The sequence below is a fragment of the Phaenicophaeus curvirostris genome, chromosome 28 (genome assembly GCF_032191515.1).
Source record: "Phaenicophaeus curvirostris isolate KB17595 chromosome 28, BPBGC_Pcur_1.0, whole genome shotgun sequence".
In the NCBI taxonomy this organism is placed as follows: domain Eukaryota; kingdom Metazoa; phylum Chordata; class Aves; order Cuculiformes; family Cuculidae; genus Phaenicophaeus; species Phaenicophaeus curvirostris.
The window spans coordinates 1,828,477-1,853,219 of record NC_091419.1 but is presented as its reverse complement, the minus strand read 5'-3'; the positions used below and the strand labels follow the sequence as shown (position 1 = coordinate 1,853,219).

Genomic DNA, 24,743 nt, shown 5'->3' with positions numbered 1-24,743 from the left:
CCTTGTGTGTCTGTTTGTGTATCACTGTGTCTGTGTGTGTATCTGTGTGTCTGTGTTTCTGTCTGTACACCTCTGTCTGCGTGTCTGGGCTGTGTGTCTGTGTGTCCGTGTGTGCCTGGCTGCAGGTGCCTCTGTGGGTGTGTGTGGGGCGGCCGCCTCAAGGCTGAATCATGGAATCACAGAATCATGGGATGGTTTTAGGTTGGTAGGAACCTCCAAGCCCATCCAGTTCCCCCTGGATGGGGGGAACATGGGCAGGGACACCTCCCACTGCATCAGGGGCTCCAAGCCCCATCCAACCTGCCCTTGAACCCCTCCAGGGATGGGGCAGCCACCACTGCTCTGGGAAACCTGGGCCAGGGCCTCCCCACCCTCACAGCAAAACCTTTCTTCTTAAGATCTCATCTCAATCTCCCCTCCTTCAGGTGAAAATCGTTCCCCCTCATCCTGTCCCTGCCCTCCCTGATTAAGAGCCTCCCCCAGCTTTCCTGGAGCCCCTTTCAGCTCTGGGAGGCTGCTCTAAGGTCTCCCTGGAGCCCTCTCTTCTCCAGGCTGAACAACCCTGACTCTCTCAGCCTGTCATAGCAGAGGTTCTCCAGCCCTTGGATCACCTCTGTGGCCTCCTCTGGACCTGCTCTATCAGTTCCATTTCCTTCTTATGTTGATGATTCCAGTACTGGTCACAGGGCTCCAGGTGGGTCTCACCAGAGCGGAGCAGAGGGGCAGAATCCCCTCCCTCCCTGCTGCTCCCCCTGCTCAGGATGCAGCCCAGGACACGGTTGGTTTCTGGCTGTGAGCACTCAATGCCGGCTTGTGCTGAGCTTCTCCTGCCCCAGCACCCCAGGCTGAGGATGGCAGCACCAGGATCAGTCCGGAGGGTTCCTGGAGGGATGGGGTTGCTGGTGCTTCGTTGTGGTCTGGGTGTCTCTGGCACAGATGGCCAGCTCTAGTTTTGCCCTTAAACTGGGCAGCACTGGATCTGATCACTTGTGGTTTGGCTGGGAAATGCTTTGAACAAGCCGGGGGTTCTTGTAGGCTTTTCAGATGAATCCTGTGGTCAGTTCTGGGCCCCTCACCACAAGAAGGATGTTGAGGCTCTGGAGCGAGTCCAGAGAAGAGCAACAAAGCTGGTGAGGGGGCTGGAGAACAGGAGGAGCATCTGAGAGAGCTGGGGGTGTTTAGCCTGGAGAAGAGGAGGCTGAGGGGAGACCTCATTGCTCTCTCCAACTCCCTGAAAGGAGGTTGTGGAGAGGAGGGAGCTGGGCTCTTCTCCCAAGTGACAGGGGACAGGACAAGAGGGAATGGCCTCAAGCTGCTCCAGGGGAGGTTCAGCCTGGACATCAGGAAAAAAAATTTCATGGAAAGGGTCATTGGGCACTGGCAGAGGCTGCCCAGGGAGGGGGTTGAGTCACCTTCCCTGGAGGTGTTTAAGGGACGGGTGGACGAGGTGCTGAGAGACATGGTTTAGTGATCGAAGGGAATGGTTGGACTTGGTGATCCTGTGGGTCCTTTCCAACCTGGTGATTCTATGGGAAAACACCAGAGAAAATCATTGAAAACCATGCTTTTGGATCTGTGTCTTCATCAGTGAAACCCTGTAAGGACTCCAACCTGACCATCGTCCTCACCCCTGGCAGCCCTCACTTGGATCTCAACTTGCAAATCCTAGGTTTTCCCATTGGATTTCAGCCCTCGGTGTTGCCAGACCTCTCCAATGTCCTCCACCAGTGAGGGATGCCGCTCAGCTCCATGCGAGCCCTTTGGGGATCTCAAGAGGCTCATGCCCGCACCTTCTCGGTCGCACTCCCTGACAAGGAATGTGTGGCCAAACCCGAGCTCCTCTGTGCCAGTCATCCTGGAGACCCCCCAGCCCTATGGGTGCTTGGGGAGAAGATGGTCTCCCCAATGACCCATTGCTTATTAAAACACCTTTTCTGGTAGGTAAAAACGACCCCCCTTACATGGGATGCTGTTCCCTGGTGTCTGGTAGCTCCATTCTGAAGCGGGGAGCCAGGAATGAGTGCACAGCCCTGGCCCCTCCAGCTCTGGGCTGAGTTATCAGGAGGGAACCGCAGCAGTCAGGGTGAAACAGCATTGAGAGAGGTTTTCCAGCATCTTCTCCTCTTTGTCATCTACGCTGCAAGCTAATTAAGCCAACAGGCAATTAGCCAGTTTCCTAGGCAGGCCAAAACATTAATCAGTGTTCCCCTCCAGTCCAGCAAAAGCCAATATGGGTGCTAAAAATTCAAATTATTTGTGTGGAAACCCCAACTTTGGTCACACCAGGGGCCAAATCCATCCAATGGAGGATCCGATGGGATGGGGATGTGCCGGGAATTTGGCCATGGCTGGGTGAGGTGGCCTGGGGACGACGCGGCTTGAGTTCCTGTGAGCTTTCTGGCACTGGTGATGGTGTAACCACGGCCTCCCATGATGCTGGAGAGAAGGAAAAAGCAGGGAAATAATTATGCCATAGAGGAGAGGTCCATCCCCCCATCTGGGGTCCCTCTTTCCTTGTCCTTCTGTGTAACCTCCCATTAACTTGTTCCTGACCCCAGGAACGCTCCTCATACCCCAGAGCTTGCTGGGGTGAGCTGAGAGGACTTTGGTTCTTCTCAAATTGGGTGGAATTGGCCCCAAACCGTGTCTAGATTTTCCCTGAGGCTGCACGGTCATTCCGGACCCTCCAGCCGGCCGATCCTGGCTTGGGGCCTGAGGACGGGCTGGGCTCCCCAGGTAACACGGTGGCCCCAGTGGCCTGGGGGAAGCCCTGAGCCTGGGGGCTGCTGCGAGAGGCCCCGTTCCCGGTGTGGGGGTGACCCAAGCACAGACGGTGCCCGGGCTTGGAGGCAGCACGGGAGCCCCAGTGCCAGGCCTCGGAGAAGCCCCGGTGCCCGGGCTCGGAGGGGACTTGGGAGCCTCGGTGCTCGGGCTCGGAGAAGCCCTGGTGTCTGAGCTTGGAGGCTGCACAGGAGCCCCGGTGCCCGGGCTGGGAGAAGCCCCGGTGCCAGGGCTCGGAGGGGGCGCGGGAGCCCCGGTGCCCAAGCTCGGAGGCTGCACGGTAGCTCCGGTACCGTCTCTCCTCCCCCGCCCCGGCGCTTGCGCAGCTTGCGGACACTGCGGGCCCGGGGCTGGCCCCGGGCTCTGCCCCGATGTCCTCTTCACAGCTGGGGCCGGTGGCTCTCCCCGTTCCCAGGGGGCACAGCCCGCGGTGCCGGCTCCGGTCCCCGGGGCTGCTCCCCACCCGAGCTACCGGCAGCAGGTGTGGAGGACTGGCCGGTGGCAGCTGGGCTCAGCTGGCCCGGTGGGGCTGGGTACCGTCCCCCACGGGGCGCTGCTCGCTCAGTGGGGCTCGGTGAGACCCCCCCCCACCCATTAGCGCCCGGGTCTCCCGGTGCCCGGTGCGGCTCGGTGCCGGTCCTCACGGGGCACCGCTCGTCTTCTGAGGCAGGGTGCGGGCCCCCGCGGGGCCCTGCTCTCTGCCAGCCCGGTACAAGCCAGGCAGAGCCCGGTGGCGCGGGAGGTGCCGGTCCCGCAGCCCCCCCGGTGCGCGGCCACGTGGTTCCGCCGCGGCGGGGCGGTCCTCCCGACTATAGAGCGCGCGGGGCGCTGCGGGCTAGAGCGGCAAAGCCGCTTCCCCCCCCAGCTCCGACCATAGAGCGCCCCGTACACTGCGGGCCAGAGCGCCGCCTCCGCGCATGCGCATTGGGCGCGGCCCCGCCCCCCGGCCGGCGCCGCGGGATAAGAAGGGGGCGGCTGACGTCAGCGTCCTCTTCCGCCCGCTCTGCGCTCGCCAGCGAGACAGGGCCGCGCCGCCGCCATTGCTGTGACCCCCCCGCCCCGCAGCATCCGCCGCCATCCGCCACCATGGTGAGGCCCCGCGCCCCGCCGCCGCCACCGGGGGACCGGGAAGGCTCCGCCCTCGCTGCCGCGCGGGGAATGACGGCGCCGGGAGGGACCGCGGCCCCGCGGCGGCGGCTGCGGCCTGGCTAGGCCGCTGCGGAGGGGAGAGAGATGGGGCGGGGAGGGGGCTGTGCCCGTGGGGAGCCCTGCTCGGCCCGGTGGGGCTCGGTGGCGGCTCCCATAGGGCATTTGCTTGCCCGGTTGGGGCTCGGTCTCGGCCCTCGTACGGTGCTGCTGTCCCGGTGCCCGGTGGGACTCGGTATCGGCCCCAGTGGGGCTTGGTGGCGGCTCCCGTGGGGCATCTGCGTGCCCAGTTGGGATTCGGTACTGGCCCTTGTGGGGCGCCGCCGTCCCGGTGCGATTCGGTACCGGCCCCTGTGGGCCCCTGCTTATCCCGGTAGGACTCAGTACTGGCCCTGTGGGCCCCTACTCGCCCCGGTGGAGCTCGGTGGTGGCTCCCCTAGGTCGCCTTTTTGTCCGGTTGAGACTCGGTGCCGCTCCCTGTGAGGCGCTGCAGTCCCGGTGCCCGGTCGGGCTCATTGAGGCGCCCCCGCGGGGCGGGGGCTGCTGTTCCCGGTGCCCGGTTGGGGCTCGGTGATGCAGCAGCGCCTTTGCGGCGTCTTTATGTAACGCTGCGGGGGCGATCGGACTGGGCTGTCATACTCCTGCCGCACCGCAGCTCCCTCCCGGTTGGCGTTAACCGGGGTTTGCCGCAAGGAATGGCTGAGGCGGAGCGGGCGCTGCGTGTCGCGTCTTTGCTGTGGCGGAACCTTGGTGTTGGCGTGGCCAGACGTGGCGATGGTATTTATGGGGTTGGTTGCGCTTCCTGCGGTTGTTAAGCCTTTTCTTTTAAACTCCGTGTCTTTCTTTTCTCTCTCTTTCTTCAAGGTGAACTTCACCGTAGACCAGATACGGGCCATCATGGACAAAAAGGCCAACATCCGAAACATGTCTGTGATCGCCCATGTTGATCACGGCAAATCAACCCTGACTGATTCTCTGGTATGCAAAGCTGGGATCATCGCCTCTGCCCGGGCGGGGGAGACCCGTTTCACCGACACAAGGAAGGATGAGCAGGAGCGGTGCATTACCATCAAATCAACGTGAGTTCCCTCTTTTCTGAACATGAGCCAGCAGTGGCCCAGGTGGCCAAGAAGGCCAATGGCATCTTGGCTTTTGTAAGAAACGGCAAGACCAGCAGGTCCAGGGAGGTTCTTCTTCCTCTGTACTCGGCACTGGTGAGACCGCTCCTCGAATCCTGTGTTCAGTTCTGGGCCCCTCACCACGAGAAGGATGTTGAGTCTCTGGGGCGAGTCCAGAGAAGAGCAACGAAGCTGGTGAAGGGGCTGGAGAACAAGAGGAGCGTCTGAGAGAGCTGGGGGTGTTTAGCCTGGAGAAGAGGAGGCTGAGAGGAGATCTCATTGCTCTCTACAACTCCCTGGGAGGAGGTTGTGGAGAGGAGGGAGCTGGGCTCTTCTCCCAAGTGACAGGGGACAGGACAAGAGGGAATGGCCTCAAGCTCCACCAGGGGAGGTTCGGGCTGAACATTAGGAAAACATTTTTCTTGGAAAGGGTCATTGGGCACTGGCAGAGGCTGCCCAGGGAGGGGTTTGAGTCACCTTCCCTGGAGGTGTTTAAGGGACGGGTGGACGAGGTGCTGAGGGACATGGTTTAGTGATGGATGGGAATGGTTGGACTCAATGATCCTATGGGTCTTTTCCAACCTGGTGATTCTGTGGTTCTTTCAAGCACTACTTCCCCGTTCCCACTGTGTCATCCAGGCTTAAGGAGGGGCTTTGAGTCCCCCACTGGCTTGATTGCAAGATGGAAGATGATGTTCTCTGGCCTCGTTCAGAGGCTCAGCTCTTGCTCGTGCTGATTGCTTATTCAAGAGAGTGACTATTGATTGGCTTGCGGGGGATTCTTCCCCTCTACACTGCTCTTGTGGGACCCCACCTGGAGTCCTGCATCCAGTTCTGGAATCCCCAACATAAGAAGGACATTAAACTGTTGGAAGTAGTCTAGTGGAGGCCATGAAGATGATTTGAGGGTTGGAGCATTTCTACTATGAGGACAGGCTGGGAGAGTTGGAGTTCTTCAGCCTGGTGAAGAGAAGGCTGCAGGGAGACTTTAGAGCAGCTTCCGGGACTGAAAGTGGCTTCAGGAACGCTGGGGAGGGGCTTTTTACAATGGCATGGAGGTCAAGGGGGAATGGCTATAAATGGATAGGAAGATTTAGATTAGACATTAGGAAGAAATTCTTCAGGATGAGGGTGGGGAGGCCCTGGCCCAGGTTGCCCAGAGCAGTGGTGGCTGCCCCATCCCTGGAGGTGTTGAAGGCCAGGTTGGATGGGGCTTGGAGTCCCTGATCCAGTGGGAGGTGTCCCTGCCCTTGACAGGGGTGGAGCAGAATGGGTTTAGAGGTCCCTTCCTACCCAAAACATTCTGTGAGTTGCAGAGTGCTGCCTTGGTGGTCAGTGGGTGGTAGGTGGGCAACAGGAGTGTTGGCTTCAGCCTTTTATCTTAGCTCTGGGGCTGTTGGATGTGGCTGGTGTCTGCTGGAGTCCAGCATATGCGGTGCAGAGACTGGCTTGGGAGCGTCCCCAGTGGCTCTGTGGGTGGTTTGAGGACCCTGAGACGCATGAAAAGGGGTCCGAAAGGCTGTTGGGCCTGGTATGAGAAACAAACCGTTAACTAAAAGAGGTAAAACCCTCTTTAGGCTCTTTAAGTGGCATTGCTCCCAGGAAGGGGGCTGTGGCTGCAGAGGAGCACAGGCAGGGCAGATTTTAGCCAGATTTCAGGCTGTCTCCCACGTTGGCCTTCCAGGAGTACACTTCAAGAAATCCTTAAACCCAAGCATCTCTCTCGGTGTGGAATAAAAGGCTGTTTTGACTCACTGGGGAAGGGGTAATGTGCAGGTAATAATTTTCATGATTTTCCTTTTCTTTTAGAGCTATTTCTCTATTTTATGAGCTCTCTGAAAACGATTTGGCCTTCATCAAGCAAAGCAAGGATGGTTCTGGCTTCTTGATCAACCTGATTGACTCTCCTGGGCACGTGGACTTTTCTTCGGAGGTTACTGCTGCTCTTCGGGTCACTGATGGTGCCCTGGTTGTTGTGGACTGTGTTTCTGGTAAGGTTTTCTGCAGTCGTATGGAGCTGGAGTGTATGTGGGGTGAGTTTGAAGAGGAGGATAATTAATTCCCTGTGTTTGGCAGGCGTGTGTGTGCAGACAGAGACTGTGCTGCGTCAGGCCATTGCTGAGAGGATCAAGCCTGTCCTGATGATGAACAAGATGGACCGCGCGCTGCTGGAGCTGCAGCTGGAGCCAGAGGAGCTGTACCAGACCTTCCAGCGCATTGTGGAAAACGTGAACGTCATTATCTCAACATACGGAGAAGGAGAAAGTGGCCCCATGGGAAATATCATGGTAAGCAGGAGGCTGTGCTCGAAACTGGTGAGAGGGAGCTGGTAAGACCCTTCATTGTTTTCCCAGTTCAAGGAGAGAAGTAAGAGGAGGGTAATGAAGGCACTGGTCCTACCTGGGCTTGTGCTTGTTTGGAGCTTTTGCTGGCTTTTCTCCAAATACCAAGGTGTCTTTGTTTTGCAGGACACTTTCCTGCCCACATAAAATCATGGAATGATTTGGGTTTGAAGGGACCTTAAAGCTTATCTGGTTCCACCCCACTACTATTGTCAGGGGCACCTTCCACACCTTCCATTGCCCCTGCGATGTTGGGTGATGTGAGATTCCAAGCTCCTGTGCGGTGTCCCCACCCTGGCTGCCTTCTGAAGTGGAAGAAGGCCTGAAGGTGTTTGCCAGTCCCTGTGCTCTGAGCTCGGTTGGGTTCCTGAGTAGTGAGCAGGGCTGTTGGTTGTGAGAAAACACTTTGCTCTTCGCTGCCTTTGAGCACTCTCCCGTGAGCTGCGGGCTTGTACACGTGGCTCATCCTCCCTGTGGAGGACTGGGGTCTTGCCCACATGCAGACATGCGCAGCTGCTGAGGCGTTAAAGCTTGCAGGTGGTCAAAGGTGTGAAAAATTGATCCAGTTCTATGGTACAAAGCTCATATGGCCAGGCTGTCCCTGACCTCGGAGATGGCAGCTGTCCCAGAACCTCTTGAGAGTTCTATGATGCTGAAGCTCCATCGTCACACTCTTCATCCTGGAGTGTTGTGTGGGACTGTGTGCACTGCCTGCTGTAGTGTTGTGTGGCTGTCAGAGCTGCGTCTGCTCCTCTGACGCAGCTCTCCTCTTTCAGATTGATCCGGTGCTTGGTACTGTCGGCTTCGGCTCTGGCCTGCACGGCTGGGCTTTCACTCTGAAACAGTTTGCTGAAATGTACGTTGCAAAGTTTGCTGCCAAGGGTGATGCCCAGCTGAATGCATCTGAGCGTGCCAAGAAAGTAGAAGACATGATGAAGAAGCTGTGGGGAGACAGGTGAGGAACTGCTACTTGTTGGCTCTTAATTCCAGAGCAGCTCTGTGCGGCCACAGCCAGATGCTGTGGGAGGTAGGTAAGGAAGGAGGACGTGGTCCTGCCCTGGTGGATTGGTCTGTGTTACATACACCTATTGCACCTCAAATCTTGTGTTAAATTTTGGGGCTGGAGCATGTCCCGAGAAGAGAATCAGAGCTGGTGAAGGGGCGGGAGAACAAGGGATATGAGGAACAACTGAGGGACCTGGGGTGGTTTAGCCAGGAGAAAAGGTGGCCAAGGGAGACCTTATCTCTGTCAACATCTGCCTCAAAGGAGGTTGTGGTGAGTTGGGTGCTTGGCTCTTCTCCCACGTGACAGGCAATACGATGAGAGGAAATGACCTCAAGCTGCACAAGGGCAGGTTTACATTGGACGTTAGGAAAAGTTTCTTGACTGAAAAGGATTCTTGGGCAGTGGCTGAGGCTGCCCAGGAAGGTGGAGTGCCCATCCCTGAAGGGGTTTAAAGGGCAGGCAGATGAAGCGCTCAGAGATCTGGTTTAGTAGTGGGCAGGTACGGCTGGGCTTGATGATCTCAAAGGTCTTTGCCAACCTAGAGATTCTATGATTGTAGTGAAATAACTGCTTCCCATGAAATCTTTGCAGGATAGGAAATAGAAGCGGGCAGGGGCTGTTGTGCTGGCAACATCAGTTCAGTGTTTTGGTGAGCTCTGAAAATCTGAATCTGATGAGGGAAAGTGTGGAGATGGTGCTTACTCAGCAGCTCTTTCCTCTGGCCTGAGCAAGCAGAACAAGTTGTGCTTCTGTAGCTGAAGCGAGCATTAATACTTGTCCTACTTGATTCTTACAGGTATTTTGATCCTGCGACTGGCAAGTTCAGCAAATCTGCTACCAGCCCTGATGGAAAGAAACTGCCCAGGACCTTTTGCCAGCTCATCCTTGACCCCATCTTCAAGGTGAGTTCCTTTTGTGTTCAACCCTTGCTGGTGCCTTTGGTTCAGTTCTTGTGTGTGATGAAGGAAAATTTCTTCACTTTGACCTGACTTGTCTGATTGAAGAAATTTAAGTATCTGACACAAGCCTAGTTCGCTAGTCGGTGTGGGCAGGGAGGCTGTAGGAGATGTTGTGCAGGCGAGTGTATCTCTGAGCCTCCACGTGGTTTCAGCTGGGCGATGAGTAAGAACAGAGATTTTAGAGATGTGCTGCTGCTTTTTCAAACTGGGTCACTGGCGATGTTCGTGACTGCTGCTGCTGTTCCAGGTTTTCACTGCAATCATGAACTTCAAGAAAGAGGAGGCGGCTAAACTGATTGAGAAACTGGACATCAAGCTTGACAGTGAAGATAAGGACAAAGAGGGCAAACCCTTGCTGAAGGTGAGAAGGGTCTGAATGGTTAATGTGGGGAGGAGATGAGTAGTTGTGTTGCTCTAGCTGGGTCAGTGTTCTAAGCAGCTACAAACCCTGCTGGGGGAGAAGGGGAAGGGTGTGAAGGATCTGCTCAGATGTTACTCTGGTCTCTGCGCAGGCCGTGATGAGGCGGTGGCTGCCTGCTGGAGATGCCCTGCTGCAGATGATCACCATCCACCTGCCCTCTCCGGTCACAGCCCAGAAATACCGCTGCGAGCTGCTCTACGAGGGGCCCCCTGATGATGAGGCTGCCATAGGTATGAGTGCTCCAACAATCCCATCACTGTCTTGTTCTCTGAGCTTGGTAGCTGCTGTAGTTCTTGAGTCTGTCATTTTTCTAGTGTGGATTAAACAAGGTTACTAGCTTAAGGCTGTTCCCTGGAGAACTGAGCTAGCCAAGCAGAATCATTGAATACATTGGGTTAGAAGGGATGTTTACAGGTCATCTGGTCCAGTCCCCCTGCAGGAACAGGGACATTAACTGGACCAGGTTGCTCAGAGCCCCATCCAACCTGATCTCAAATGTTTTCAGGGGGAAAATAAGTGGGGAGTAGCCTGGGCAGTGTGACAGGCTTAGACTGAGCCTGTGTTAATTTTAAACACCTCTTGGCAATGTGGTCTTCCTCTCTGGGCTGTACAGACAGCAGTCAGACTGGGACAGCAGTGGGTACTGGTCTCGTGTTGGGATTTGGGATAGGAGGAGGGGCAGGGCTTGTCTACTGGATGTGAGAAGTGGTACTGAACTAAACTGATCCCTTCCTCTACTCCCAGGTATCAAGAACTGTGACCCCAAAGGCCCTCTGATGATGTACATCTCTAAAATGGTGCCAACCTCTGACAAGGGACGTTTCTATGCTTTTGGACGTGTCTTCTCTGGTCTCGTCTCAACTGGCTTGAAGGTCAGAATCATGGGACCAAACTACACGCCTGGCAAGAAGGAGGATCTGTACCTGAAGCCGATTCAAAGGTCAGTCCTGGCCGTGTGCGCTCTGTGGCTCAGATTTGTGGTTCTAGTGTGATCTTGCGTCTCTTCTCACCTCTGAGAGCAGGCCAAGTGCTTGGCTGCTGACTTAAGTCTGCTGCCTCAGCTCCAGGGTGCTTCCTGGTGGGACACCTCCTCTTTCAAACTTGAATATAACAGCTTTTTCTTTCACCAGGACCATTCTCATGATGGGCCGCTACGTTGAACCCATCGAGGACGTGCCTTGTGGAAACATTGTTGGTCTGGTTGGTGTTGACCAGTTCCTTGTGAAGACTGGAACCATCACCACCTTTGAGCACGCTCACAACATGAGGGTCATGAAGTTCAGCGTCAGCCCTGTCGTGCGTGTGGCTGTGGAGGCCAAGAACCCAGCAGACCTGCCCAAACTGGTGGAGGGGCTGAAGCGCCTGGCCAAGTCTGACCCTATGGTGCAGGTGAGTGGTTTGGGGGACAGGAGAAACCCTGCTGGTGCAGGAGGCTACTGCCTTTTATCATGGTTGTACTGGGGGTGCTAGCAGAGAAGTCTTGAGTTGAGAATTGGTCCCATCTCTTACAGAGTGGGAAGGAATAGTGTTTCCCCTCACAAGGGGAGGAGCAGATACTGAGCTCTTCTGTCTGCTGATCAATGGTAGGATCTGAGGGAGTGGCAGGAAGATGGGCCAGGAGAGGGTTAAGTTGGATGTTAGGGAAAGGCTCTTCACTCAGAGATGGTGGAGCCCTGGAACAGCTCCTCAGGGAAGCAGTCAGGGCGCCAAGCCTCGCAATATTCAAGAAGCACCCTCAGCCACACGATGTGAATGTCGGGGTGTCCTGTGCAGGGATGGGTTGGATTCAATCCTGGTGGGTCCCTTCCAACTCTGGACATTCTGTGATTCTGTGGTTTCACCTTGGGGTGGTGCTGAGTCGTCCCTGGTTTGATGGAAGGAACATCTAAAAGTATCTCAGTGAATCAAAGACAGAAGTTGGCGACAGTCACTATTTTATGTGTGAACGGTTTTGTTGCGTTGCAGTTGAGAGCCTCACCTGCTGTGTAAATGGTCTTTTCAGTGCATCATTGAGGAGTCTGGGGAGCACATCATCGCTGGCGCAGGGGAGCTGCACTTGGAGATCTGCCTGAAGGACCTGGAAGAGGACCACGCGTGCATTCCTATTAAGGTAGGCTGCAGCAGCAGAGCTGTTGGTGAGCTCTGGTGGACTGCCTGACCTGCTGCTTGGCTGGTGGCTTACTGCTGTTCCTGTCACCACAGAAATCAGATCCCGTTGTGTCCTACCGTGAGACGGTCAGTGAGGAATCCAACGTGATGTGCCTTTCCAAGTCCCCCAACAAACACAACAGGCTGTACATGAAGGCCCGGCCCTTCCCAGATGGCTTGGCTGAAGACATTGACAAGGGTGAGATCACTGCCCGTCAGGAGCTGAAGCATCGAGCTCGTACTCTGGCTGACAAGTACGAGTGGGACGTCACCGAAGCCAGGAAGATCTGGTGCTTTGGTCCTGATGGCACTGGCCCCAACATCCTGACCGACATCACCAAGGGAGTGCAGTACCTGAACGAGATCAAAGACAGCGTGGTGGCTGGCTTCCAGTGGGCGACAAAGGAGGTGAGGAGCAGCACGTGGAGCTGGGATTGCTCTGGACAGGCTCTGGGCAGCGTCATAAATGGCAACTGCTCATCTCTCTGCTCCAAGAGATGTTGGGAAGGCCATCACATGCGGTGAAATGGATCTATAATTCAGAAGTGTTTGTTAGGATAAATGGAACTCAGTGTTGTAGAACCATAGAATGGTGTTGGGTAATAGACCTTTAAGATTGTGTCCAACCATCGATCCATCCCTGCTCAAGCCACCACAAGGTGATGTCCCAAAGTATGACATCTGCGCATCTTTTAAACCCCTCCAGGGATGGCGACTCAGCCCCCTCCCTGGGCAGCCTCTGCCAGTGCCTGACAATCCTTTCAGTAAAGAAATTCCTCCCAATATCCAACCTAAACCTCCCCTGGCACATCTTGAGGTTGTTTTCCCCTTGTCCTGTCACTCCGTACCAGGGAGAAGAGACTAATCCCCACATCACCACAACCTCCTTTCAGGTAGTTGAGGACAGCGGTAAGGAGCTCCCCTCAGCCTCCTTTTCTCCAGACTAGACAGCCCCAGCTCCCTCAGCCGCTCCTCATAAGGTTTGTGCTTTAAACCCTTTGCTAGCTTTGCCCTCTTCTGGACATGCTCCAGCTCCAGAAGCAGTGGACTGGAACCAAGTTGCTTTTGGCTTTTCTGTCATTAGCGTAAGGACAATAGATTTTACCCCTTCAGACATCAGTGGCAACAGGACAGGGTGTTGGTTTAGACAGACAAAAAACAACCTTAAGAGGCAAAGCTTTCTCCCAGGGCTGCAGAGCAATTCATTGTAGCAGCATATGCTTAACATGATAAAGCTTTTTGGAGAGGAAACTGCAGTGACGGGGAGGAAAACTGATACAAATAACACATCTAGCATCAAAGAAAACGATGTATGCTCCTGAGAACCTCTGCAAAGGTCTGCCAGTGATTAGCAATTGTTCAGGATTAGATTGGGGATGACTTCAAAACAGCAAGGAAGTGGTTAGGCAGGTGGGAAACAGCAGCAGGAGAGGTTTTGGTTAGTTTTAGTGTGAAGGAGAAGATAACATACCAGGAAGTTTTGTTGTCATAGTTGATGTGGAAAAACTACTTTTCTTCTTAGTGGAGCATCATAAATGTGTTGGCTCCACTTCTGCTGACCAGAAGAACATTGGAGCTGTTGCATGGTGGTCCTGGTGGGTGGTTTCTGTACCAGAAGCTGTCCCTGAGGACCTGCAGAAGGAGCACCTTGTTCTTGGGTCCTGGGCAAGGAAGATGCCTTGCCAAACAACTCCTTGATGTGGCAAGTGGGCTCTTGTGCTTCTCACTCCAGGACTTGCTTCCAAGGAGTGCCTGAAAGCCGAGAGACCAGAAACTTCTGGTAGGCAATGTTCTCAGTCCCCTGACATGCTGTGTGCTGACCCCTTGTTCTGCTTCTCCAGGGGGTCCTGTGCGAGGAGAACATGCGTGGGGTGCGTTTTGACGTGCACGATGTCACACTGCACGCTGATGCCATCCACCGTGGAGGTGGGCAGATCATTCCCACCGCCCGCAGATGCCTGTACGCCTGCGTGCTCACTGCTCAGCCCAGGCTTATGGAGCCCATCTACCTTGTGGAGATCCAGGTGAGGGGTCTCCTCATCCCAGAGGATCCTGTGTGAAGAGGATGTGGGCAAAGGTGGTTTGTGGTGCTGACTCCTCTCTCCTGCAGTGCCCGGAGCAGGTGGTGGGTGGCATCTACGGTGTGCTGAACAGGAAGCGTGGCCATGTCTTCGAGGAGACGCAGGTGGCTGGCACCCCCATGTTTGTGGTGAAGGCCTACCTGCCCGTCAACGAGTCCTTTGGTGAGTGGCGCTTCTGAGAGCAGGATCATAGAACCATAGAATCACTAGGTTGGAAGACACCCACTGGATCATTGAGTCCAACCATTCCCATCAATCACTAAACCATGCCCCTTAGCACGTCGTCCACCCATCCCTTAAACACCTCCAGGGAAGGTGACTCTCATTGGGCCTGTTCCAGTGCCCAATGACCCTTTCCGTGAAAAATTTTTTCCTAATGTCCAGCCTAAACCTCCCCTGGCAGAGTTTGAGGCCATTCCCTCTCGTCCTGTCCCTGTCACTTGGGAGAAGAGCCCAGCTCCCTCCTCTCCACAACTTCCTTTCAGGTAGTTGTAGAAAGCAATGAGGTCTCCCCTCAGCCTCCTCCAGGCTAAACAACGCCCCCTCGCCCTGGGGAGCTCCTTGTGTCTAGCTGTCTGGTGGCAACAGTTTGTCCAACCCAGTTGATTCTACAGACATTTAGAAGTCCAGTTGTAAACCAAACATGGCCAAATCCGCTGCTAAGCCATGTCCCTAAGCACCACTTCCACAGTTTTTAAATCCCTGCGGGGATGGTGACTTCCCTGGTAGCCATTCTTCCTGTCAAATCTAAACCTCCCCTGGTACAACTTGAGGCCGTTTCCTCTTGTATTGTGCATTACATGGGAAGACTCCAACATGACATAATGGTTTGGGTGAGAAGAAGCCTTTCAAGGTTTTCTAGTGCCAGCCCCCCCAGTGAGCAGAGGGCCGTCTTCCACTTGAGAAGGTTGCTTGGAGCCCTGTTCAACCTGACCTTGAATGTTTCCATGTATGGGGCTTCTCTCACTGCTCTGGGAAACCTGGTCCAGGCGTTCAGCCCCCTCCTTGTCAAAAATGTCTCCCCTCTTCTAACTTTAAAGCAATTAGCTTTGTCCTATCGCATCAGGCCCTGCTAGAAATCAGAGAATAACAATCATTGAGATGGGAAAAGCCCTCTAAGCTCCCTCAATCCAACCATCAGCCTAACATCCCCGTCCTTACTAAACTATGTCCCAAACTGTCACATCTACGTGCTTTTTGAATTCCTCCAGGGATGGAGATTCTGTCACTGCCCTGGGCAAACTGCTGTTTTGTCCCATGTCCTTTAAGTCTGGAGACTTCTCCAAGCCCACCTCCTTGACCTCATCACTGCCCCCTTTGATATCTGGAAAGGCCAAAGTGAGCCTGGAGCCTCTTTCCCAACCGCCTGTCCCCGCTTTTCCCAGAGGCAGAGGTGCTGTGGTAGTATCTCCACACGCTCTTGGTTGCTGGTGTGGTTCCTTGGCTCTAAACCTGTCCCAGAAAACATGGTTTCTGCTGCAGATCTTGCTGAACTGCACCTGTTCTTCCACCTCACCCCTTTTCTTCTTCCTTGCAGGGTTCACAGCTGATTTGAGGTCCAACACAGGGGGCCAGGCTTTCCCGCAGTGCGTCTTTGACCACTGGCAGATCCTGCCTGGAGATCCCTTCGACAGCGCCAGCCGTCCCTGCCAAGTGGTGGCCGAGACCCGCAAACGTAAAGGCCTGAAGGAAGGCATCCCCGCCCTCGACAACTTCCTCGACAAGCTCTAATTAAGCTCCTCGGACCCTGGGAGTGGGGAGGCTAAAATTAATTAGCGTATAACGCCCGTGAGAAGGGGTAGACGCCTGTGATTACCATCTCTTGGCATTGTTAATTAATTGGTTTCATAGCGATTTGAGACTTTCAATGAGAAAAAAAAACATAAAAAAAAAAAGCCTTATAGGTTTCTGTGTTGCACATGACTCATCTTTGCCATTGTAACTACAACATTTCCACTAGATTTGCCCAATTCTGTATTTATTTGACCCAAAGCGTGAGGAGGAGGTGGGGGAACTGTGCTGCATTTCTAAAAATAGGGTAAATCGATCCAAACTTAAGACGGGGGGGGGGGTGCCCGCCTGCAGTGTGACTCCGTCGTGACCATCGCCGCCTGTATTAGTGCCACTGGAATTAATAAAATCGGATCATGGTGAAAAAACTTGAATTTTTGGGGTGTTTTGAGGGGTTTGAATGAGCGCCCCCTGGCGCTTGGGAGGACTCCGGAGAGGGGGAAGCGTGCCCACCCTTGTCCACGCGGAAGCGTCGCACGGAGGTGGGCGTGGTCAAGGGTGGGTGGAGCGATATGATTGGCTGCGTTCCGGGAGGGGGCGTGGCCAAGAGTGGATAGAGCGATGTGATTGGCTGCGCGCGGGGTGGGGGCGTGGCCATCGAGAGGCGGTGCGCCGTCCTGCTCATTGAGGGGGCGTGGCTAATGGTGCACGAAGCGATGTGATTGGCTGCGCCGGGAAGAGGGCGGGGCTAAGGGTGGCTGGAGCAGTTTGATTGGCTGCGCCGCGGGAGGGAGGGCGTGGCCAAAGGGGTGTGGGCGTGGTCACGTGAGGCGGGGCCGGTAGCAGTGCTGGAATGCGGCGACGCGGGAGGCGGTGGCCGAGGTGTGGGGGGGGGGAGGCGGTGGTTTTGGGGGGATTTAAAGGGGTTTGAGGGTAGAGGAGGGGCTGTAGAAGGGGTGAAGAATTGGGAGGGGGCGGGGGGGGATGGAGTGTGAGGGCTGTGGGGCGGGAGGGGCCGTATGGAGGAGGAGGTTAAATGTGAGGGCTGTGGGGCAGGGGGGCTCTGGGCCTGAGGGGGGTGGGGATGGAGCGTGAGGGCTGTGGGGGTTTGAGGGCTGTGGGGCAGGGGCGGTCATAGGGGGTGAGGATGGGGGTTTGAGGGCTGTGGGGAAGGAGGTTTGAGGGCTGTGGGGGTGAGGATGTGAGGGCTATGGGAGCTGGAAGGCTGTGGGGATGGGGGTTTGAGGGCTGTGGGGCAGGGGCGGGGGTGTGGGGCTGAGGGGGTTGGCGATGGAGTATGAGGGATGTGGGGCAGAGGGGGTGTGGGGCTGAGGATGGGGGTTTGAGGGCTGTGGGGGGTGGTAATGGGGGTGTGAGTGTTGTGGGGCAGGCGGTCATAGGGAGTGAAGATGGGGGTCTGAGGGCTGTGGGGATCTGAGGGCTGTGGGGCAGAGGGGCGTGTGGGGGAGAGCATGGATGTTTGTAGGCTGTGGAGCAGAGGGGCTGGGGGGTCACTGTGGGGGTGGAAATGTGGTTTGAGGGCTATGGGGGGGTGGGAATGGAGTGTGAGGGCTGTGGGATGGGGCTCTTTTGGGGGAGAGGATGGGGGTTTGAGAGCTCTAGGGGCCTTGGGGGGTGATGAGACTAGGGGGAGGTTGTGGGAGAAGGGGCTTTGAGGTCTGTGGGGCAGGAAGGGTGTGGGGCTGAGGGGGATGGAGTATGAGGTCTGTGGGGCAGGGGAGGTGTGGGGCTGAGGGGGTTGAGGCTGGAGTATGAGGTCTGTGGGGCTCAGGATGGGGGCTTGAGGGCTGTGGAGGGTGGTACGGGGGGTGTGAGTGCTGTGGGGCAGGCGGTCATAGGGGGTGAGGATGGGGGTTTGAGGCTGTGGGGCAGAGGGGCTGGGGGGTCACTGTAGGAGTGGAAATGGGGTTTGAGGGCTATGGGGGGTGGGAATGGAGTGTGAGGGCTGAGGGGCAGGGAGGGCTGTGAGGCTGGGGCTGAGAGGTTGAGGGCTGTGGGGTGGGGGGGCTTTTGGGGGTGAGGATGGGGGTTTGAGAGCTCTAGGGGCCTTGGGGGGTGATGAGACTAGGGGGAGGTTGTGGGGAAAGGGGCTTTGAGGTCTGTGGGGCAGGAAGGGTGTGGGGCTGAGGGGGATGGAGTATGAGGTCTGTGGGGCAGGGGAGGTGTGGGGCTCAGGATGGGGGTTTGAGGGCTGTGGAGCAGAGGGGCTGGGGGGTCACTGTAGGGGTGGAAATGGGGTTTGAGGGCTGTGGGGGGTGGGAATGGAGTGTGAGGGCTGTGGGGCAGGGAAGGCTGTGAGGCTGGGGCTGAGGGCTGTGGGGTTGGGGGTCTTTTGGGGGTGAGGATGGGGGTTTGAGAGCTCTAGGGGCCTTGGGGGGTGATGAGACTGGGGGGAGGCTGTGGGGCAGGAGGGGCTGTGAGGAAGGGGGTTTGAGGGCTGTGGGGCAGGGAGGCCTGTGGGGGTTTGAGGGCTGTGGGGATGGATGCTTAAGTGCTGTGGGGCAGGAGTGGTTATAGAGGGTGAGGATGGGGGTTTGAGGGCTGTGGGGCAGGGGACTTTTGGGAGTGGGAATGGGGATTTGAGGGGTTGGTGGCAGGGGGGCTGTGGGGGTGGAGATGAGGAAAAGGGTCGGGGGCAGTGGGGCAGGAGGAGCTATAGAGGGTGGGAATGGGGATGTGAGGGCTCTGGGGCAAGGAGGGCTGGAGGGGGAGCGTGGGGGTTTGAGGGCTGTGGGGCAGAGGGGCTGGGGGCCACTGAGGGTGGGAGGGGGGGTTGGAGGGTGGTGGGAGATGGTAATGGGGATGTGAAAGCTGTGGGGCAGGAGGGGCCTGTGGGGAGTGGGGATGTGAAAGCTGTGGGGTAAAAGGGTGGTGTATGTGGAGATATGGGGTCTATGGGGGTTTGAAGGCTGTGGAGCTGGGGAGGATGAGGATGAGGACTGGAGAGGATGCAGGAAGAAGCTGAGGGTGTGGGGTGCTGCTGGCTGCGTTGTGGGTTCCCTCCACCGCTGGCTGCGGTGATGAGAGGTTTGGGGTTGTGAGCCACAGCCATGGGTCACATTCCCTCCTCTCTGCCCTCAGGGCGCTCCCATGGGCCTTTGGGTGTAATGAGGGTGGGGGGATTCTGTGGGGATTTGAGGGCTGTGGGGCAGGAGAGGCTGTGGGGGGTGAAGATGGGGATTTGAGAGCTGTAAAGCAGGAGGGACTGTGGGGTTTGAGGGGTGTGGGGCAGGGAGGCCCCCTCTGCTGTGGGGCTGTGCTGCTCCAGAGCTCCCTGCCCTCTGTCGCCCTTGGCCGTGGCTCCCGGGCCACCAACCCCCCTTTTTCTGGTTCCGCAGGTGCTGAGCCCCGGCTGCTCCCCATCCTCCTCCTCCGTTCGCAGGGCCGGGGTGGCTTCAGCCCTGCCGGGGCCCCGCAGCCATGTCCACCTTCCGGCAGGAGAACGTGGAGGATTTCTATGAGATGGGGGAAGAGCTGGGCAGGTCAGTGTTATCCCACCACGCTCAGGAGCTTCACCCTCGTGGTGTCCCCATGCCGGTGGCATCCCCTGTGCTGGGGGCTGCGCTGAGTCCCAGGCACTCCTACCAGCTCTATATTAAAAAAATGTAATTAATTAACATTACATCCATTCCTACATCTGGGTGGGCCTGCAGAGCTCCCATCTTGCCCGGTTTTGGGATGGTGCTGGCAGCTTCCGGCCCTTCTGGGTCGCTGGGGCCCCGCTCTGCGCCTGCGGGAGATCTGGGGGTGAATCACTGCATGCAAATGGGATTCCATCATCGGGGATGCAAAGGCGGCGGCAGAGGAGGAAGCGTGGGCTGGGTTTGGATCCTCCAGCGCTGCCTCAACTGGCGCTGCTGGGACATGGGGTCTGCCGCAAGCGTGGCTCCCTAGAGATTCTCCTTCTTGGGCGCTGGGAAATAATAAGGATTCTGTCCCTCTGCTCCACTCTGATGAGACCCCAGCTGGAGTCCTGCATCCAGTTCTGGAATCCCCAACATAAGAAGGACCTGGATCCATTAGAGTGGGTCCAGAAGAGGCCACGGAGATGATCCGAGGGCTGGAGCACCTCTCGTACAAGGACAAGCTGAAGGAGTTGGAGTTGTTCAGCCTGGGGAAAAGGCTCCAGGGAGACCTTAGAGCAGCTCCTGAAAGGGACTCCAGGAAAGATGGGGAGGGGCCCTTGATCAGGGAGTGCAGGGATAGGACGAAGGGGAACCTTTTGAAGCTGAAAGAGGGGAGATTGAGATGAAATCTTAGGAAGAAATTATTCACCGTGAGGATGGTGAGGCCTTGGCTCAGGTTGCTCACAGAAGTTGTGGCTGCCCCATCCCTGGAGGGGTTCAAGGCTAGGCTGGATGGGGCTTGGAGCCCCTGATGCAGTGGGAGGTGTCCCTGCCCGTGGCAGGGGGTCGAACTGGATGGCTTTGAGGTCCCTTCCAACCCAAACCATTCCATCATTCTATGCTCAGCTGCATGTGGGAGGACCCCAGTTCCTGACAGTCCTGAGGGGGGAACTGCGTCCTATATAGTGCAGCATCCGTGCACACAGCATTCCCCATCCTTGTGCCAGTGCTGGCTCTGCTGCCGAGCACACGTTGGCACATGTGATGCGGGAGGTCCTCTCCTCACCTCTTCCCCAAATCCCACAGCGGCCAGTTTGCCATTGTACGAAAATGCCGGGAGAGGAAAACGGGTCTGGAATACGCAGCCAAATTCATCAAGAAGCGTCGGTTGTCATCCAGCCGTCGGGGCGTGAGCCGGGAGGAGATCGAGAGGGAGGTGGACATTCTGCGGGAGATCCAGCACCCCAACATCATCACACTGCATGACATCTTCGAGAACAAAACAGATGTGGTGCTGATCCTGGAGCTGGTCTCAGGCGGCGAGCTCTTTGATTTCCTGGCTGAGAAGGAGTCCCTGACGGAGGAGGAGGCCACCCAGTTCCTCAAGCAGATCCTAGACGGTGTACACTACCTGCACTCCAAGCGTATCGCCCACTTTGACCTGAAGGTGAGGTCTGGGAGGTGCAAAGGCTCCGTGCTCAGAAGCTGGGGAGCAGGGATGCAGTGGGGCTGGTGCTGGGATCTGTCCCTGCTTGAGGCACATGTCGTCTCCTCCAGAGACAGGAGCCCAGGGTGGCATGAGGCTGCCACGGGTGCGTGTGTGAGTGCTGGCTCCTTTCTGCCTGCAGCCAGAGAACATCATGCTGCTGGACAAGAATGTGCCAAACCCTCGCATCAAACTCATTGACTTTGGAATCGCCCACAAGATTGAAGCTGGGAATGAGTTCAAGAATATATTTGGGACTCCGGAGTTTGTAGGTAAGACCTGGCTGGTGGTGTCACTGTGCGACTCCTCTGGGCTCTGAAAGCAGTGGCTGCATCCAGGAGAGGTGCCCACAGCCCTGGTGTTGAGTGTTTGCTGGGATGTGTCTGTGGGGACAGGCTTCTTTCCGCCCCCCGCCCCGATAGAATCATAGAATGGTTTGAGTTGGAAGGGACCTTAAGGATCATCTAATTCCAACCCGCCTGCCATGGGCAGGGACACCTCCCACTAGATCAGGTTGCCTAAGGCCCATCCAACCTGGCCTGTTTTTTTCCCCTTTTTTCCTTCTGAAGCTCCAGAAATCGTGAACTACGAGCCCCTGGGGCTGGAGGCCGACATGTGGTGAGTGATCTCTGTAAGCCTCTTCCAGCACTGGTCCCCATGGTGGGACTGGTCCCCATGGTCACTCCTCCTGCTGAGGGGCCCGATGCACTCAATGGGGCTCCAACCTCCTTTTCCCTCTCTTCCAGGAGCATCGGAGTCATCACGTACATCCTGTGAGTACGAGGGGTGACTCAGGGCGGGACGGGAGCTGCAGGGTGAGCACCCTGCCTTGGGTTGTCGCCTTTTTGGGGTGTCCCAACCCGCTGTCGCCACAGGCTGAGCGGAGCCTCCCCTTTCCTGGGAGAAACGAAGCAAGAGACCCTGACCAACATTTCTGCTGTCAACTACGACTTCGACGAGGAGTATTTCAGCAACACCAGCGAGCTGGCCAAGGACTTCATCCGCCGCCTGCTCGTCAAGGACCCCAAGTGAGAGATGGGGAGCAGAGCTGGGAATTACCCTGGGAGAGGGGATGGTCCCTCCTGTCCCGACCCCCTGTGTGCAGGTGGCTCTTGCATCTCTGCCCATGCTAGGGTTCAGCTCTGAGCCTGCCTGGTGGCCTTCACCATCCCTGTTGTGATGGTTGTTCCCAAATCCTATTTATCCGTTTTCCTCCTGTTGGTCACAGGATTTGGTGTTGTGAAACATCTGGAAACCAAAGTCGCTCCCTCATGTCAGGCATGGAGTGAATTCTGGGACTGCCCTGAGGGTGCAGCAGCTCGGTTGGAAAGGGCTTGGAAGGGATCAAGGATCCTGAGCTGGAGTGGGAGCAGGGGTGCTGTGGGACTGGGCATCAGTCAGGGAGGTTCCTGTGGGAATTTGCTCTTAACTGAGGGCACAGGAGCTCGATGGGGCTCCAGGCACAGCAAGTTTGGGCTCATCTGCACCCTGGAGGTGATAGGATCTAAGCTGTTCTTCCAAGAGAAGAAGGCTCCAAAGGCTCTGCCTCTCAGTCGCAGCCTTGCTGTTGTTGCAGGAAGCGGATGACCATTGCTCAAAGCCTGGAACACCCTTGGATTAAGGTGAGAAGTTAAAAGAATCAGCACCTTTTGCTTGTCAAACAGTCACGAGGTTGAGGGTGGGTGTGGGTGCCACACCTGGGTTTGGTGTCGCTGGTGGCCACGCAGCCAGAGGACCACGGGTGGGTGCCGAAGCCATCTGGCTCCCACTGTTCCAGTTGTGCCCCATGCCTGAGGCCACCCCTCTCCACAGGTGATCAAGAGGAGAAACGTCCGTAACGAAGACAACTGCAAGAAGCCCGAGCGCCGCCGCCTGAAGACCACACGCCTGAAGGAGTACACCATCAAGTCCCACTCCAGCATGCCACCAAACAACACGTACATCAACTTCGAGCGCTTCTCCAAGGTCATGGAGGAGGTGGCTGCAGCAGAGGAGAGTCTCCGAGAGCTGGAGAGGAATAAGAAGTCCTTCCAGGAGGATATCGAGGCCCTGCTATCCATCTACGAGGAGAAGGAGTCATGGTACAAAGAGGAGAATGACAGCATCAGCCAGGACCTCCGCCAGATCCGGCAGGAGCTGCAGAAGACAGAGGCCCTAAAGAAGCAGGCGCAGGAGGAGACCAAGAGCGTGGTGCAAGTGGCCAATGGCCTCAAGAGGCGTTACCGAAAGCTGGAGAACCACTACGAGGCATTGGCCAAGCAGGTGGCTTCGGAGATGAAGTTTGTCCAGGAGCTGGTGTGGTCCATTGAGCGGGAGAAGCTGCAGAGCGGCGAGGGCGACGGCAGCATCCGCTAGCTTGGCCGATGCCAGGATTGGCTGCCCTTGGGCTGAGGTTGGATCATCCTTCCTGGATCCCTCCTGTTGGGTCCCAAGGGACCTCGGTGACTCTGTCCCTTGCTCACCGAGGAGCCGGTCCTCCGGCAGCCTTCGGGAAGCGTCCCCTGGCTCTGCTCACGGTGAGGTGCTGGGGGCTCGCGCCTCCCTGGAGACCCCTTCCTCAGGGGCTTCTGTTGTGCTCACCTGGGTTTTGGCTTCCTGCGTGCGGCTCTCGCTTCGCTCGCTGTCCCCATGTTCCCCACACTTCCGGCTGCTCCTTCCCTCACTGCCACAGGGCTAGGGGACCAATCCTTCCCTCCCCATCCCCCCCAGGGCCGGGGTCTCAGAGGTGCCACAGCGCCCTGCTTGGAGGGGTTTGGTGGCGAGACCCCTTCTGGAAACCCTGGCTCAGCGTCTGCCACGCGTGAGCTGCGATCGAGGACTGATTCCTGCATGGCCCAAGGGTGATCCCAGCTGTTCCCTGCTCCCCCTGGGACATTCCACCCCCCTGCATCCCCAGCCCTCGATCCCCCTTTTGACAAAATAAAGGATTCCATGCACCGGGGCAGCCGCCTTGGCTCCTGCCGTGGGAGGATGGAGGTGGGAAGGAGACAAGGATGCGCTGTGGTGTGACAGCTCCTCTGCTGTGCCCTCATATGGTGTTAGAGCTCCAGCAGGATTTCCTTAATTTAGGAGGGGAGAAGCTTTTTTTTTTTTTCACCTTAGCCTCAACGCTGGCAGGCTTGGAGGGGGCTGTGGGGATGCAGGATGCTCCTGAGCTGGGGAAGCCCATCTTACCTCGGAGCCTGGAAGAGGTTTGGGGGTGCTCAGGGAAGGTTGGGAGGCTCCTCCTGGTATTTGGAGAAGCTCCATGGGGTTTGAGGAGGTCCCTCGGGTTGGGGTGCGGGGAAGATCTCAAGGTTTCTGTGGGGTCCTTGTCCTTTTCCCCAGGGATCCCCGTTTCGCAGGGGAGCAGTGAGATCCCATCAGCGGAGAATCATGGAATGGTTTGGGGTGGAAGGGCCCTCAAAGCCCTTCCAGTTCCACCCCCTGCCAGGGACAGGGACACCTCCCACTGCATCAGGTTACTCAAAGCCTTACGTGGGAACAGAGGGGATGAGGAATTAGACCCAGTGTTATGGAGTCCAGGAAGGGCTGTGGGGCTCTGGCATCACCAGCGTGTGGGAGGGTGGCTGGGGGCCAGCAGGGCTGCGCCCCCTCCTTCACCCCTGATGTCTCAGCAGTAGAGGGGGACAAGGGCCCAAATCGCTGCTTTCCACAGAATATGTGGGAGAGCCCAGGGCTGCGTTCCCACCGGAAACACCAACAGGTTTTCTCTGCCTGCCAAGATCTGGCTGAATTGGAGCTGGGGGAACCCACCGGCCATTCCCAGCGGATGGCAGGCGTCCCGCTGGAGGAGGGGCAGCAGTGGGTTTTCCTCTGGGACGAGGGGATTTGCTCAGTTCAGGCTTTATTTCTCTCTCTGGTGCTTCCCCTTCAGCTCCCTTGGGGTCTGAGACAGGCACAGCTCGAGCTGGAGGGGATGTGTCGCATGTCCCAC

The 24,743-nt window shown here is 56.9% G+C and overlaps 2 protein-coding genes and 1 non-coding gene across 3 annotated transcripts; all 3 read left to right on the top strand.

The window, feature by feature from the left end:
• The first annotated feature begins 3,679 nt into the window (after positions 1–3,679).
• On the top strand, positions 3,680–16,161 carry EEF2 (eukaryotic translation elongation factor 2). Its single transcript, XM_069878014.1, has 15 exons — positions 3,680–3,870; positions 4,792–5,006; positions 6,855–7,036; positions 7,122–7,333; positions 8,164–8,342; positions 9,190–9,295; positions 9,600–9,713; positions 9,865–10,003; positions 10,518–10,713; positions 10,904–11,162; positions 11,776–11,883; positions 11,976–12,329; positions 13,763–13,945; positions 14,032–14,164; positions 15,540–16,161. The coding sequence occupies exons 1-15, from the start codon at positions 3,868–3,870 to the stop codon at positions 15,731–15,733; spliced, it is 2,577 nt and encodes an 858-aa protein (XP_069734115.1). The 5' UTR covers positions 3,680–3,867; the 3' UTR covers positions 15,734–16,161.
• Positions 9,347–9,415, top strand: LOC138732012 (small nucleolar RNA SNORD37). Its single transcript, XR_011339245.1, has one exon. It is a non-coding gene; the product is annotated as a small nucleolar RNA SNORD37 (small nucleolar RNA).
• Positions 16,162–16,539: 378 nt separating the features above from the next.
• On the top strand, positions 16,540–23,746 carry DAPK3 (death associated protein kinase 3). Its single transcript, XM_069878134.1, has 9 exons — positions 16,540–16,615; positions 19,093–19,236; positions 20,407–20,767; positions 20,949–21,078; positions 21,376–21,424; positions 21,553–21,579; positions 21,682–21,834; positions 22,383–22,428; positions 22,619–23,746. Exons 2-9 carry the CDS (start codon positions 19,175–19,177, stop codon positions 23,159–23,161), a joined length of 1,371 nt encoding a protein of 456 aa, XP_069734235.1. The 5' UTR covers positions 16,540–16,615; positions 19,093–19,174; the 3' UTR covers positions 23,162–23,746.
• Positions 23,747–24,743: the final 997 nt, after the last annotated feature.

Excerpts from the sequence above, each read along its gene's own strand:
- EEF2 (XM_069878014.1), top strand. Across the intron at positions 7,037-7,121 it reads TGTTGTGGACTGTGTTTCTG|GCGTGTGTGTGCAGACAGAG; the intron begins GTAAGGTTTTCT and ends TGTGTTTGGCAG. Across the intron at positions 11,884-11,975 it reads ACGCGTGCATTCCTATTAAG|AAATCAGATCCCGTTGTGTC; the intron begins GTAGGCTGCAGC and ends CTGTCACCACAG.
- DAPK3 (XM_069878134.1), top strand. The coding sequence starts at position 19,175 with ATGTCCACCTTCCGGCAGGAGAACGTGGAGGATTTCTATGAGATGGGG. Across the intron at positions 20,768-20,948 it reads TCGCCCACTTTGACCTGAAG|CCAGAGAACATCATGCTGCT; the intron begins GTGAGGTCTGGG and ends TTCTGCCTGCAG. Across the intron at positions 21,835-22,382 it reads CTGCTCGTCAAGGACCCCAA|GAAGCGGATGACCATTGCTC; the intron begins GTGAGAGATGGG and ends CTGTTGTTGCAG.